This window comes from Colossoma macropomum, unplaced genomic scaffold (genome assembly GCF_904425465.1).
Source record: "Colossoma macropomum unplaced genomic scaffold, Colossoma_macropomum, whole genome shotgun sequence".
Classification (NCBI taxonomy): Eukaryota; Metazoa; Chordata; class Actinopteri; order Characiformes; family Serrasalmidae; genus Colossoma; species Colossoma macropomum.
In genome coordinates, this window is record NW_023494792.1 from 12,369,761 (window position 1) to 12,386,629 (window position 16,869).

The window sequence follows — 16,869 nt, forward strand, 5'->3', positions numbered from 1 at the left end:
ATAAACTACAGTTTTGCACAAAAGCTCTATAGGAACACATGAGCGGCAACATGAGAAATGGGACATGGCCTTGCTTGAACGCGCAATTGTGGACCCTTCGTTCACAACGGCAGCGACGCAGTTATTCATGTTAAACGACAGCCAGCGACACTAAGCGGCGAGCAGCGGCGCGACACCCAGATTTAAAAATAATCAACAAGTGTTACCATGGCAATATACCACTCTGCATGGTGTCATAATGCCGTAATGAATTTTAAATATAATAGACGTTCTTTTTACAGAGTTAGTACGAGCGGAATGGACATTTTCGTTTGGGAGCAGTTATGTTTTAGTGAACAGGTACTGTGTGCGCTTTTGTTTGCCATAAGTCACATTCAAGTGAATATTTAAAGCAAATATTGTAGATTTCGTGCTCATGTTACTATTTTTTCAGAGAACTTTCTTTAGAAACTTTATGAAGCAGTTAGAGAAAGGTGCTGTCCTCTCACACATCACCCTCTAGGTGGTGAGGAAATTGGCTTATGTAATGGTCAACACATGCTTTTGGAAAAAAAAAAGGTTACATGCATGTAAATAAACCACACACATAGTATATTTTAACACTGCTGTTGATAATTTACAGAAATAAAATGTAAATTCACAAGTTTTATTTCCCAGACATTATAAATTGCAAAATGCCTGTCCCATACGCATCAGTGGAACATGACATACTTCTGGTACAGAAAGCAGTTTACAGCACAGTGCTACCTCCAATGTTTTCAACAGAATTGCTATAAAGAAGCAGTGGAAGATCAATCATATTAAAAGTTCTGACAAACTCTACAACATAAGGCATAAGTTCCTCAGGTCCTGTGTTCACCTGAGTATTGTCATTCATGAAAAATTCCTTACCATCTCCAGGGTAGAAATTAAATGCAACCTGCCACTGCCACTTGTGAACTACAACCATATGCTCCTCATGCTGGATACATATGGTGTACTGCAAGTTAAGAAATTGGGGAGAGATGTGGCTGGGATTATTGCTATGTCACTTCATGAAGTGACTGAAGAAATGTTAAAAATATTTGAGGAAATTTCTCACTGTGACTCTCTGGCAGAGATGTTTTTCAAGGAAGAACATTATTCATCCCCAACAGGAGATTTATCAGAAGCTTTTAATGCAGCAGTTAAAGAGTTTGGTCCCTGAGTTTCAGACCTTCATATTCATAAGAACATAGCTGCTGCAGTGCGTTGAAGCACCAGGGATACTCTGGCTAAAACCAGAGGCATGTCTACAGCTGGGCTTGATTGGGCATTGCCCTCCTAGAGATAAGCCTTGCCCACCCAGAGGATTCATCTGCCCATCCAGTGAAAACTCTGAAAAACATCACTGCTATAGCTATTTTCTGAATGTTCATAGTTTTTTTTTTTGTTATAGATAATTTTGTTATTGCTCATTTGAAATACACTGCTTTCCTATTGGCCGTTTTGAAGGTGTGGGTGTGCTTAGTCAGTGCTCCTCCTTTACATTATCGCCAGACCAGGCACTTCTTCACACATGCAGAACAGACATGGTAAAGTGAACTGCTACACCAGTTTGTACATAGCTGCTCACAGCAATCCAAGTAAAACTGTTTATACTTTTGATAAGTTAATTCTTTTCTCAGGTTCTTAGAAGTTATATTAGTAGCCTTGTATTGTATTAGACTTGGTTTAGTGATTAGCCAGCTCCAGGCAAGCTATAGCTTATTTGTTGCTATTCACTGGAGCTGGCTTATTGAGTAGGTATAAAATCATTTTACACACGATTAGTTTTATTTAGCTCGCTAGGTGAATCTTCCAGCATGGATAGATGGCTCATAAAAAACAGTGACTCCCAACCCCAGTGCATGTTGGGGATAAAAAAAAAAGCTTCATTGCATCTGGTAATTATATTGGGCCTAGACATCATTCTATCCTAAGCAGAACTATCATAGTTCATCATACAAACGCTCATCATACAGACACTGCTGCCTGACCCTGTGCGTTCTGTTCTATTGTAGCCTGAAAATCCAAACTAAAATTTGCTCACAAGTTTCCCCTTTTTAGTTCATACAAATGCTCATTGTTCATCATAAAATCTAAGTCAAAATTTTACGTTTTTTTTTTTTTTCACAGGTTAATGGCCCTGGACCTCCCCACAAAAATCTATACTTTGTATTCCTTTTGCCTGCCCCCATTAAACTATGTTGTTATTTACATACCCTATTTAGGAAAAGCAGCACTGTGGTTGTTGCCCACCCAAAGATGGCATATTAGTAACACTTCTGGCCAAAATGCCTAAGGATAAGTGGCTTAGATCATGTATGTGTGTATATTAAGAAATCTGTTATGATGAACACAAACACAGTTTCTCAACACTTAACTACACCATCAAAATAAACTGGCTTAAACAATGTCTTAAGAGTCTCTTTTCTTTTGTAATCTCATCCCTCATCTTATTTTCTCCAAAATGGGTGGTACTAGACTTCTCTTGAGGTGTAATTGTGACATTAATAAAATCCCTGTCAAGTAATCAAACTGTGGTAAACAAAGACTTCTACTGTGGCTTTATAAGCACAAATTCTCTTCATGTTAATATATTATTTGGAATAACAAACGCATTTTTTACAAAAAAAAGTCAACATTTTTTTTGAAAACTGGGTGAAAAACGATATCCTCTTTTCAACTCAAACAGCTTTCTAACGAACTACAGAGAATTCTTGGAAAAATACAACACAAAAAATACAAAGACTTCTGAGAGTTGCTATTCATCAGCTTTCATAAGAATCAGGAACTTGTTTCAGAGAAATGCTGTTAGGATCCAGGATGTTGACTGATTTTGAATTAGCTTTGTTGAAAACATTTCTTGAAGGAAAGAATGGACTAAATTATTACTTGACCAGAGTAAGAGAAGAGTCTTACAGGTTAATTCATAGATTTTACCCTTCTAAAAGCTTTAGTCAAGGGATTTAAAAAGGATATTGATACCAAATGTACTTTATGTGCAGGTCCACTAGAAACAGTTCTTCACTGATTTTGGTTCTGCAGCCACACAGAGAAATTCTCTCTGATCTTCTGAACTCAATTAAAATTTGTGCAGATTTCATGTTTACTTTTAAGCATGTATTGTTCAGATTTCATGCTTATGAAATAGAAAACGTTTGCATTATGGATTTTTTTCCAGCAAAATATATACACAAATGCAAATTTAGAAATATAAAACTTTGTCTCCCCTTATTTATAAACGAATAAATGAATAAAGCTGTATAAAATACTGTTGTGACCCCAATGATTCTTTTGTTGGCATCTTACAACATTTGTAAAGACTTTTTATTTGCCTATGTATTTATTTATAATGTTTATTTCCTTTTCTTTTTTTTTTTGTTTTTGTTTTTTATTTATTTATTTAGTTTGTTTTGTGTAAATAATCACCCTGGCTGCAAATAAATTCCTGTAACTTGAGTTCAAAGGCGCTCAAAATATAACGGTGTTGAAATATTCATGGTGGTCTGTGTTGAGAAAATTAGTGTTTTTTTTTTTCTATTTCCAAACTATAACTTTGCACGTAAGCTCAGTGGAGCCCTTTTATTGTGGACTCGCTCCGCAGCGCCCTCAAGCGTCAGACAAACTCGGAAGACAATACTGAGCGGCAGTTCTTCTCTTTAGAAACTCTCAGGTATTCCTCCCCCAAATAACACGCTTTCAGAGATGATACAGAGATTTCATTGACTCCAGTATAAGAACGACACAGACAACAAATCAAATGTAATGTATCTTTAAAAAACTCTAATGAAAATATTTTGGCATTAGTTACCAACAACTGTGTATGTTAAGCCGTTTATTTTTCTCACAGCTCTTCTCAGGTCACGCTAAGCCCGTCTATGCCCCCAGTGATGGCTTATTATTTACACTTTTCATTGGGCTTGAAATTTCACTGGATAATCATTAAAATATATTTTCTCTAATTTTGACTCTCCTAGACACTTTGTGTATCTGGTCAATTGATGAACTTATGAACTTTTTAAACTTATTTTGTTGGAATTTGTTGGAAAAAAATGGACTCTCCTATATTCAGATGTGTGTTTACAATTTTTGCTCAAATTTGCAGAAACATTATGTATATACGATATTCATTCTCAGTTTTGGTGCTTGAGTAGTTCAGGTACTTTAACAAGGCTGTTAAGAGACTTTTATTGTATCAAATGATTCCTACCTTCACAAGATGGCAAAGAGCTCTGTAAAGAAAAGAACAGAGATGCAAAGCCTTCTTTTTGTATCACATGTGGAGAATGTATCAACATGCTCAAGTTTAGATGTAATGAGGCTTCATTTTACCAGCACTTGAAATGATCATGTGGTGCCTTTTATGAACTTTGGATCTCTATCTGCTCCTAACTGTGGACGTATTTCAGACAGTACATCCAGCAAGACATACAGCAAGCAGTCTTCAGTTGCATTTTTTAAAAGCAGCTGAAAAGATGTCTTTATACTTTAGCTTTTATCTAGTTTTGTATCATTTGACTTTATGTGCAATTATTTATTTGAATTATATTGTTTTGCTTATTTCATATTATATTTTTTTCTGAGCTACAATCCATTTTTCATTTAATTATTATTTTCTTTTATATTTATTTTTGTTGTTATTTTAACATTTTTATTTTTTCCTTCCTGTTCTATCTGTTTTGTGTTTCTTCTCCTATGCTGGCTTTTTTTTTTGTTTGCCTTCAATGTAAAACCTCTTTCTTAATATCCTTTTAATAATAAATTGCTTTTTTGCATTTAAGCTCTTTCTATAAGTTAAAAGTATGAGTAAATTCAAAAAGACAACAGTGCAGCTTAGGGGTGGAGTTGGTAAATTTATGTTTATTATTGTGATATTTGGCCAAAAAAGATGAAAGAATTGAATAAAATACAACTCAAGTATCGTCTTTATTTTCGTAATCAGTGGAGTTAAAGATAAGATGGGCTACGTTTTTTCAGAAACTTTCAGAAATAACACCTTCAAAAAACAAATGAATAAACGTGTAATCACTTTGCCTGCACTAAGCACACACACTGCTGAATAACTTTATTTAATTTAATGAGTAAGGAGTTTGCTGGTTAAATTGTATGAAGGAGCTTTAAATGTAATTATTTTGCTTTTTTACAGACACAGTTTTTAAAAGGTAACAGTCAGTCCTCCCTCCAGGTAAATATTTCTGTTATATGAGGTCCGGAGAAAATGCTGTTTTTTGTAAAACTTTAGTTTACGTTTAGTGTTTAAAATGTGCTTCACAAATCCTACCGCAGGATGCCGGACACTGCTAGCCAATCAGGGCTTAAGAGACGGGAGCCTTCTAACCAATAATAGCGCGGAGGGGGCGGGGCGTGTAGGGATACGGGTGGAAACACACAACCCAACAGGTAAGGATGACGTGCGTCACGTGATTCGGCACTCCGGTCTCCAGTAGTTGAGGCGGCTTCAGCGCGACTCGGTCCTTTTCTGACCTTCATCAGATGGAGCTCTAACTTTCCGCCCTCATCATCACAACATTCACTGCTGTGATTACTTAGCTTAGAGTCCAGCACTGAGGAGAGATACAGTGTAGATTTATGAAGGTGTTGCTAGTTGTGCTGCGATGGGGCAGAATCAGGTGCTTCTCTTCTTGTGTTTGTGGAGCCAGTTTGCAGTCGTGATCGGAGGTAAGACTTTTAACGTCTTTATTCGTTTGGTTGTACATGTTCTTCATGGCTTTTGTGTGTACGTTGAAACTAACACGGTCCCTTAACATACGGGAGAAGCCACCAGCTCACATGTAAACACGTACGTGAAGAAAATAAAGTGACGATAAGAAGACTGAAGAAAGTAGCCTAACACTTTTCTAGGTTTGTCTGTGGAGAAAAGTAATATAGACACGTCAGGTCTAATCTAAGAAGCCCTCGTGAGTTTGAGCATCAGATTTGTGCAGTTCTAAGCGTTAACCAACGTGTTTGTATGTCAGACGGAAAGGCCAACATTACCTTTGGACCCGGTGAGTAATTAGCACAGTTCTGTAACTGGTTAATGAATGATGGAGCTTAGACTGCAGTACAGCCGTGTGAGCGTGAGCACAGCGTTATAAAGATGTTATGAAGTGTTATGTAGGTGTATCTACCCAATATTTAGTGTGCGGTAGGAAAATTGTATCATCATAGCATTCACCTATTAGCAATGTAGGCTTGTAGCCTGTAGACGGTGAGGGGAGATGCAAAGAATGATACAGTATCCCACTTGAGAGTAATAATGAGTTCACAGGTTAATTGAAGGCTGTTCTGCAAATAGGTCAGTAGTCTTCTGTGTAGTGCGGTACTAGTTATTTGTACACAACACAAGCCCTGGACAAAGTGTGTAATGCTCAGGGTTACTTGACCAACAAGAATGTTAGGCCAAACCTGTTGTCACCTTCTGACATCTATTGTTGTTAGCACACGTTAAACACTGAAGCAGCAAGAGATAACGAGAAAGCCAACAGGCTGGTTTGTGCCAGCCTTAGTCGTGAAGTTTACCATCAGTGTGACCGTAGCTTTTGTGTGCACATTTAAAACTGTGTGAAGTTTCGGTGTCGTACATGTAAAACCTCATCGCTGCTCCTGCCTAATGAAAGCTGTTCACAACCCTTTTTTGAATAGATGCAAACCAGGTCTTGGATGTCATATTTGTGTTCACCCACCTGATCTTTTAAGTGCTTTATTTCCTGGTTTGTTCAAGTTTCTGACCAGATAGGATGCAGTAACTGTGGTCAGCTGTTTTAAATGCTAACTACACTTGTGACATTTGTGGGCTGTGGGGTATTAGAGAGAAATATACCAAGATGTTTCTTGGTGAATGTGAGGTCATATTAAATCTCTTTAACATGATCTGTCACTTTCCACTGTGATCAATTTAAGTGGAGCTAGAGGTAATTAAAACCCACTCCTCATATCTAACATACACACCTGCTCTTGCTTACACACTTTCCTGAGCCTTCAACAGGGACCAAACCATTAGGACATCACTAAAGTGTGCTTGGAATATATTAGCAGTGCAAACACACTTTCTCATTATCGCTCAGTTGATCACTCCTGCACCTGTTCCCATGTGTTGTTGCTGAGTGCTATTTGGACAGTACAGTTTATGGAGTAGAGTCCCAGTGTGGTTTTGATCACACTTTAAAACAGTCGTTCCAATGCAATAGTTTCTGAACTGTAATACAGTGTATGTTAACATTAGTAGTGTTGTATGCTAGTAGTGTGTATCAACATCAGCTGGACTGATATTCTTCCTTTCTTTGGTGGGAGTTTTACATATGTTTGAACATATATTTTAGCTCTATTTACCCAAAGAATGCTTTGATTCACTGTAAAATTTGATTAGCTCATGGAAAGTGACTTAACTTGATATATTTGTGTATGTTGTTGTTACGTATGCCTGTCACAATTATTACATAATCGCTTGATAGCAATGCTTTCAGTTGATAGCAATCATTTGAACTGATCGCAGTTAATTTGTATACAGTTGTTAGCTTTTTTATATGTTTACATCACCACAAACAGAATGTGAACTGGGTGTGTTTTCATCAGTTAGGTTGAAGTAAAATGAAGCAGAGATCACTTTTGTTGAGATACGTGATGGGTCTCAGAAAATCAACAAAAGTTGTAGCTTCTGACTTGGTACTATAACATGTTTAGAAGAAAAAAGTGTTTATAAGTTTTTACTGTCGTCATTTAGAAGCTACAAAGTGGGAAGCAAAGAAGCAAAGTAGCTAATCAACTAATTTGCCATGTTAAACTTCTATACTTGCATACAATAAAAAAAGGCAATTATATTGTTAATTGCAATTATTTATATGGCAATTATATTGATGACAGGTTTAGTTGTACTACAGCTGCATAACTGACTTGTATCTAAATTACGTAAATCGATCAAATTAGTCATTTCCCGTGATCTACTCTAGCAAATGCATTTGGTTTTTGACTATACGGCATTGCTGTCACTGCAGTTTGCATCAGCTTCCAAAACACATAAAGGACCATCCAGTCTGTGCCTCTTCTCTTGGAGCAGTCATGTGTGAGTGAGCAGCATATTGCAGGTGCTGTATTTCAGAAAAATACAATACAAGCTGACCTGCTCTCCAGACCTCCAGGTCACTTCCTGCTATCAGTTGGCTAAATAATGCTACCTACAAAAAAGGAGGCCTAGACTCATACAGTAGCCAGGTTGAGCTTTCATCACTGGATAAAGCCTAGAGTTCCCCAGACTCATTTCTGAGAACCAGGGAAAGTGTACTTGCATAAACGACACAAGAAATGTGCTCTGCTCCTTCTCTACTCTGCAACCTTTCATCAGAGTGCCGTGACCTCAAAGAGCTTCATGAAGAGCATTTGAAATCCATTCATGTTCATTATAGATGACATTTTAGATTCTTATGTAAGAGGTATACATTACATTAACTTTTCATTAACTTATATTCGCTTGATTTCACATTCAGCTCAGAAATAAGAAAAATATTATATATTTTAGAATATTTTTAAATAATTCTCAGTATATGTGATTAGTAAGGTAAGGTCCCAGTGCTGAAATGAAATGAAAGGGCAATATGAGGTAGAGGTGATGAGTATTACCCCCACCTGTTCAAGAGAGTAAGGTATCGCTCTGTTCTGCTGAGATGAGATATCCCTTCCGCACCACACAGGTTAGACCTCACTAATAAAGACATCATTGTTTTAATCTGAGACTGCGCTCAGGAACTCATACATACACCTGTACCATACACACTTACAATAGGCCAGACAACCTTGTGATTCATTGTTTACACTGTGCTTATACTTTAGTTCCTTTATTGCAGGTCTAGATTTAGATGATTAACATAGTTTGCTCCACTGTTAGTCCTTCATATGTTTAATTTTCAGTCAAAACAGCCATTAAGTACAAGAGAAGAAAAAATTATACACAGAAGCCTCAACTACTAAATTTAACATATATATTATTAGTACAGCTTCCATTCTTTTCTGTTTCCTTTTGGATTTTAAAAGAAATCTGCAGGGATATTTTTCCACACCTCCAAAGCTCCAAAGTTCAGTCTTAGAAGTTGGTTGCACTTTCAGCTTTCTTTAGAGTAAGCGAAACACATTCAGACGCTTACATTTATTTTTTGGTTTCCAGAGCTGTAAGCTGCCCAGAAGGCATTTCATGGTGTGCAAAAATATGAATAAAACACTATCAAGCAGGTAAACTGAAAATGAAAGCTGTCTTATGCTTTTTCTCATCGAAAGTGGTCTTCTATCTCACCCACAGAGTCAGTTTGTAGCAGAGCTCCACAGTTTAAGCCCAGTGTGGATCAGACAGAGGTGTGGGGGGCCTTGGGCACCAGTGTTGAATTGAACTGCACTGCACTGATGGTCTACAATAAGAGTGAGTTTGACTGCGAGGCCAATCTACGGTGGAGAAAAGATGGACAACCTCTGACCAACCTCAGTGCCGTCACCCAGAACACCTCCTACTGGTGTGTGCCACATGTAATGCAAGTCCTTAAACATGCATATTGCTGCTGTTGGAACAAAACCTTGTATCTCCAAAATAGTAACTTTACAGGAGAAAGAAAAAACATACTGGTAACACTTTCTATGAATGTCGCATTTGTAAGCATCTATAAACACATTTATAACATGTTATAATATATTCATAAGGCATTATACACGTGGATATAAATATTTATAAAAAAGAATTACACTGAATTACACTTTATAGCCATGTTTATTATACATTATGAATTGTAAATATAATGCATTATAAATAGTGTTAATAACATGTTATAATGTCAGTGCCAAAGAAGTCAGTCCCAGCTTGGAGAGCGTAAAGTAAAAACAAATACCAAGCTAACGGTTGTGTACATTACCTTTCCCACATTAGGTAAAACACTGATGGCAGCCCTAGTTTAAAATCTGACATTTGAAGCCTGTAATGTGCTTTATTGTGCATGTTTTACTGGTTCAGTAAATCCTTCAGTAATACTTCAACTTGAAGCCTCACAGTATGCTTCACTTTACTTAGAGCGGACAAATACGACTTATGAGCTCTCATAATTTGTTATGATCAGTACTTATAATGTATTATGTTAACAATTCATAATGCATAATAAACATGGCTATAACGTATAATGCATTTTTATAAATATTTATAGCTATGTTTATAATGTCTTATGAATGCATTATAACATGTTATGAATGTGTTTATAGCTTACAAAGGTGACATTCATAGAAAGTGTTACCAACATACTTTACTTTTAATGTAAGTCAGTGGAACCAGACATCTTTTCATGTCATTTTGGCCTGTTTCTTTTGGTCTGTTTATCATGAAATTTACACACAATGTAAAGAGCAACAGGCATTTTCAAATTATGTCAAAAACTGAAAAATTACAAAAACTGAGATACAAGGTTTTGTTCCAACAGCAGCGATATTATAGAGTACAATGCAAAGCACTGTAAATACATTCAGAAATTTTGAGGTACAAACTAAAAATACAATGACATAAATTGTTCTATTTATTATTCTACTATTATATTTATTGCGATTCCATTTTATGTTGAGGTGAGTCCATATATACTCAATTTGATTGAATGGAAATGTGTGGCATAATTAAATCATGCCTTTCATTGCCACGGTTATTACATTCTAAGGCTTTTTTTTAGAAATATGAGTAATGATATATGCAGCTGTGTTATGTCCAGTGCAGGTGTAATGGCCATAAAATGATGCAAGTTAATGTGACTGATTGCTCTGCAGGCTTACCGCTGATGGCCAGCAGATTGTGAACAGTGTTCTGACGTTGAACTTGAAGAATCAGGCAGATTTTGGTCTCTATTCTTGTGAAATATGGAACAGCACAGTCTCGTTCAGCCTTCAGAGCACCAGTAAGACCTACATCACTTATTCATGTCCATTATCAGGGGCCAAAACACATGCTCGTAGCCTGGCTAACCCTTAGGAGTCACTCTTATCCCCATACTTTAGTCAGTGCGTCTGTGTTTTTAAGCAGAGGAGGGCATATTTTCATATGTATATATTTCAATGTAATTAATTATGTAATTAACTGTACAGTTAACTGTGATATTGTGAAATGCATTGAAATAATTATATAGTATAAATTGAATATGTAGCAAAATGACTATAATAACTCTTCTAAGGCTTAATGTTTGGCAGAGGTGAGTTTACATTCAGTAGAGCAAAGTAAATATCATTATCAGTGCTCATTGTTTTGCTGTGTCAGGTGACTCTTTGACTTTATTTATAGATCAACATTGCCATTCCTCTTATCACAAACTGAAGGCATTTTCATCTGATCCTCCATAGAATACCACTTAAACAGGTCAATGAATATACAAACACATAACAACAGTGAGGTCAAATCTTTTTTTTTTGTCTTTTACCCAGTTTTCCCCAGTCACACAGGGGCAGTGGTGGCATCAGTGGTCATGCTGATAACATTAGTCCTGATTGCTTTTGTCTATTCCAAGTGCCACCTCAACTTCAAACTCTGGTATAAAAACAAATACGGAGACTATGAAATCAATGGTAAGGCTGAGTTATTGTACACATTTGTCAAACCAGTGTTTTATAACTATATATATATATATATATATATATATATATATATATATATAATGTAGGTAACCTGTGGTCAGCTGTCATTGGTCACACTTCAGTATTTTAAACTTCCTCTTTTTTGCACTCAGATGGCAAAATGTATGATGCCTACATCTCATACGTAAACAGTGAGAATGACCGGAAGTTTGTAAATTTTATCCTGAAACCTCATCTGGAGAATAAGTGTGGGCACAAGTTACTCCTCAACGACACAAGCATTCTCCCTGGAGCAGGTACATTCCTCCCTTTAATGACTGACTGCCATATTAAAGCCTCTGAGTGCCTATCCAGTCAAGGAGATTGGGTTAACATGTAGTATATATGTTTATGTGTCTATATATGTATAAAGTATGTATATTTTAATTTTATGTTATATTAGTTATATTTTGCACCATGATTTCATCTTCCTTTCATATGTTATTGTATTGTTCATCTCTTCAAAGTCATTATGTGTGGGTTGTGTCCTCAGAGCCATCTGCAGAGTTGGTAATGGACAGTAGTCGTTGTCGGCGGCTCATCGTGGTGCTGACGCAGTCCTATCTGGAGCAGGAGTGGTGCACCACCAACTTCAGGTAAGACCAGAGGCCTGCTAATGGGACAAGAGCTTCCAAAAAGATGAAAAGAATTTTCTTTTAAAGGGAAACAGAAATAAATGTTAGTGTTTTTGTATTGTTTTTGTGTGGATTTGTACAATTTAAATGGACAAAAGATCTTTCTGATTTGACTTTCTGTAGTGGTTTCCAACACTGGTCCCAGAGTACTCCTGCTCTGCACATTTTCATGTTTTCCTTACTCACACTCTCTTAAGGCAGGACAATATAGGCATGTCCTCTCTTAAACTGTAATCATATGTCAGCACATATAAGCATATTTCAGCGTATTTAGTCAAATGACATGCACTCTGAATTTTCCAACAGTCAACTATTTTAATGTAGGCATAGCTTTGCTCACACTTAGCACAACAATACTGTGTCATACATCACTGAAAAGCTTTTGGTAGAATCTAACTAGAAAAATAAAAAAATATCCACTTTTTTATGTTAAAGACAACATTCACAATACAGATACAGAAGTATCACTGAGTAATGCAGTTCTGAGAGTATTCTTAAAATTAGTTTTCTCAAAATCAGCTTTACATTCTTCACATTCAGAACCAAAAAAGCTCAGCTCTGAAATTTTATACATTCATTCCTAACCCTGTTCTAAAGTATATTTTAGAAGGATTTTATTTATACTAGATTTCATTTCTACAAAATGACCTGAAAAACAGTTTTTTATAACAGTGCATGGTGTTTTAAGACTATGGAATTAAATAGTCTATTCTAGAAAATCCTTTCTCTGGAGGGTGTCTTTACATTGAAGTAAACATTTAGATTGTAACATCATCCAAACGGCTAAAGTTTTGGTTTTTAAAAACATGCAGTTGTTTTTAAGAGGTAGCTGATTAGTTGGATCGGGAGTGTTTGCGCAAGGAAAACATCAACATATCCAGGGCAGGACCAGGGCTTGAAACCACTGACTGGAGTTTGTCTAAAATGACCTGGTTGATCATTGTATGGGGTTTGGTATGTTGTTAGACAGGGGTTATTTCATCTGCTCGAGCTCTCTCGGAAGCCCATTTTCATCATCTTCCAGTCTCAGCAGAAGCATTTGAGTCTGGACATTATCCAACAACTCCGAGAGCACCAGGCACGCATCACCACTTTAGTCTGGAGAGCACACTCTATGGTGAGGCCTCTCTCACGACCCACACAAGAGGAGTGATATAGCGTGCTAAGAGTACTTCCAGGTTAATCACTCCATGACACTTCCATGCACACTCTGCTCCTCAGACCCCATCTTCTGGGTTTTGGAAAGAGTTGGCTTTGGCCATGCCACGGAGGGTGGTGTTCCATGCTAAGTCAGCTGGAGACCCCCAGACTCTACTCCACGATGATAAGGACCCCATGCTCACCCTGCAGCCTGACTACTTGGACTGTAGACTAGACCCAGACCCTGCTGGAGACCTTGGTAAGAACACTAAGGCTGTTTGATTTGATTAGGCCTGAAATTTTAGTCTGACCTCAAATACAGGCTGAGAACTTTAAGTCTGTGTGTCACCAGACCCAAACCACATCAAGCTTTGAGTCCAAACCCAGCCCAACCCCAACAAAGTTTTGTCCACACCAACTCAACACGAACCACAAAAAACTCTGAATCTGATCCATCATCATCCAAAGTGGCTAATAAAAAGCTAGCGTTACAGTGTAGTGACAGAAATACTCATCATTACATTATGCACAAATAAAATAACTACATATAATAATATGATACAATACATTAATCAGCTGTTTAAGTTTAAGTTAAAAAAAAAAGTAAGTTTAAATTCCTTCCAAAATTAAATTAAATTTGTTTTAGTGAGTTTATCAAGCAATGCTTTTAAACAATATGCCAAACATTTTTCATCTGGATTAACTTTTCATAATTTGCTGCTTTATTGTCCATGCATCTATTTTGTCATGAGTGTGGGCCTTGTGATTTCTGGCGGTAAATTTGAAAGTTAGTGGCTGCAGCATGCTACATTAAAAATGGTTTTAAAGTAACAAAAGTAAAGAGGAATTGTACATCTATATGAGGGGGAAATGCAGGGGGAAATGTGTTAGAAGTGGGAGGTAGGCTGTGAGAATCCGAACAGAAAATTTAAACATGATCTGAACCCAATACAAATCCAGAAAATGAGCTCTACCAAACTGACCTGACATTCCCAAAAACACCAACAGTGTAATGTCAGCAGTCAGCTTTATACTGTCACAGAATAAAAACTGGTAAACCAAATGAACCGGTGTGAATGAAGGAGAAAATTCTAGAACATTGTGAATGAGAACATTGTAGAGCAGTGTGAATGAGGCAGAACATTATAAAATTGTGTGAATGGGGAGAACATTCTAGAACAGTGTGAACGGGAGAACATTCTAGAACAATGCGAATGAGGGAGAACATTCTAGACAACTGTGAATGAGGTAATGTGTATGTCTGTCTGTCTGCCCTGCGATGGACTAGAGACCTGTCCAGGGTGTATCCTGCCTTCCGTCCAGTGACAGCCGGGATAGGCTCCAGCACCCCACCGCGACCCTGAAGGATAAGCAGTTTAGATTGTGTGTGTGTGTGTGTGTGTGTGTGAGTGTGTGTGTGAATGAGGTAGGATATTCCAGAGTCTTCCAATAATCACATACAGATAATACACTCCAAACTATGAGTTTGTTGGTGCTGTTGGAGAACGCTGGGTTTACAAATGTTTTTGCTGACATCTTTAACTCATACTTTCTATCGCTGTGCTGTGTGTCTATTACACATGCTTTGCACTGGGCTTGTGTTAGCTAGGAGTAAAGTACTTTCAGAAATGAATAGGCCTAAAAGCTGAAATAATTGACATGATTTCTTCCTGTGTACTTTAATATGACAAAAATATCACCTCTTGTAGGGTTACGGTTGCCTATCTACAAGACACTGCCTTCCAAAGCTCCAGTACTCCCTGCAGCTCCTGATCCAGCAGCTGAGGCCAAAGCTCCAGAGATAGATGTGTCTGACCTGGGCTCCAGGAGCTACGCTGCCAGAACTGATTTTTACTGTCTGGTTACTGAGGATGATATATAAACCTCAAGCACACACTCCTGTGTTCTCCTTCACTCCACTGTGTCCAGGGCAAAATGGAAGCCCTCAATCTTTTCACCTTTTCTTTATGTGATCTGTGAAGATGTATGTGTTCAGAAGACTGAATGTGACCAGATTAGGAAAATTTAGCTCCTTATTTACTTATAAATAATTGTTTCATTATTTAAGGGCTCAAGTTTATGAAGATTCATCATTCTCACATCCATATCCTTTGAATAATCTGAATGTGTGCCATTTTGAAAATGTTTCTGAGAGTCCCAAATAAAAGCCCTTCTAATTATATATAATAAAAGAATGTAGTTTACAGAATGGCTATATGTATGTTACGTTTGAACACCCCCAGTCATATTGTATATTCATACATCATGATGCTGCTGTCAGAACAAAATCTTGTATCTCCTAAATGCTAGCTTTATAGAAGAAGGAAAAAAGTCAATGGAACCAGACTTTCGGTAATTTCGGGCCTTTTTTTTGCCCATTCACCATGAAATGAACACTCTGTGTAAAGGGCAGCAAACACTTTCAAATTAGGTCAAAAAACTGAAAAATGCTCAGACAGTTCCGGCGGCGATATACGGGAAGAAACTTAAATATGGCATTTTCTGCAAAGTTTAGTGCACGGTTTCTATTTTTGCTGTGTTTAATGTAGTGGACAAAATAAAATATAAAATGAGCTAGAGCTTTTATTTAGACTACATTTTCTGTTTTATTTTTCCCCAATATGTTAAATTCAGCAAATAAATGTCAAATTGTATATTAAAATGTGCAGAAGTGTGTTCTCTGTAGAGGATGTGCATTTTTTCATTTTAAATCAACAAAACAAGTGATTTGACCAGGGGTGCCCAAATATTTGCATATGATTATATAGCCCTGGAACATCATGTAGTACATCGCAGTACTACCTCCAACAAAGCAATATTTTGTTAACTTTTTGATACCTACAGCACATAAATATACTGTCTGAAAGCACTGAAGTGCACTATGTTTAGACAACACCTTATTCTTGGTTACTGATGTGTAAAATATATGTATATATTTCAATAAAATATGCTGTTGAAGTAACTATGTTGTCCATCTGTTGTGTCAGAGTGTCTCAGGTTTTCCTTGAGTGAAACTTCCTGACTCTGCTAGACTTAACAAGTATCAGCTCTGTAAGTCACGCCTCTGTATAGCAAGTCTCTCAGAATGAGGTGGATTACTTGAGGACGTAATGACTATTTTAAACCTGCAGAGGGCAGCAAAGCAAAAGCCTCTGAAGTATGATCCATGTTCTGAGTCTCCACAATATATACCTGGTTGAACACATTACCGTCTATACTGTAATATGCAATACGGTATATTATAAAATAGTGTCATATCTGACAGTGTAGTTATGACTTCCCAAAGCTGGTTTCTTCTATGCAGTCTCTGCTTGCAGTTTTGATAAATCATTACTCTTTATAAAAGAACTTGCACAGCAGGCAAGACTGTTGATAACACAGAGTGTGACAGCAAAAGATATATACTGTCTGTCTGAGTGTGAGAACATGTACCCTATAATTCAGTGAAAGGTACACAGATGTGCTCCCCTCCGGG

General features: G+C 37.1%; 1 protein-coding gene across 1 annotated transcript; it reads left to right on the forward strand.

Annotated features, from left to right (window-relative positions):
• Positions 1-5,405: 5,405 nt before the first annotated feature.
• sigirr (single immunoglobulin and toll-interleukin 1 receptor (TIR) domain) lies at positions 5,406-16,332 on the forward strand. The gene is made up of 9 exons (XM_036576019.1): positions 5,406-5,682; positions 9,293-9,500; positions 10,783-10,910; positions 11,431-11,571; positions 11,733-11,876; positions 12,113-12,215; positions 13,221-13,371; positions 13,476-13,653; positions 15,104-16,332. The coding sequence occupies exons 1-9, from the start codon at positions 5,619-5,621 to the stop codon at positions 15,274-15,276; spliced, it is 1,290 nt and encodes a 429-aa protein (XP_036431912.1). The 5' UTR covers positions 5,406-5,618; the 3' UTR covers positions 15,277-16,332.
• The last annotated feature ends 537 nt before the right edge of the window (positions 16,333-16,869 follow it).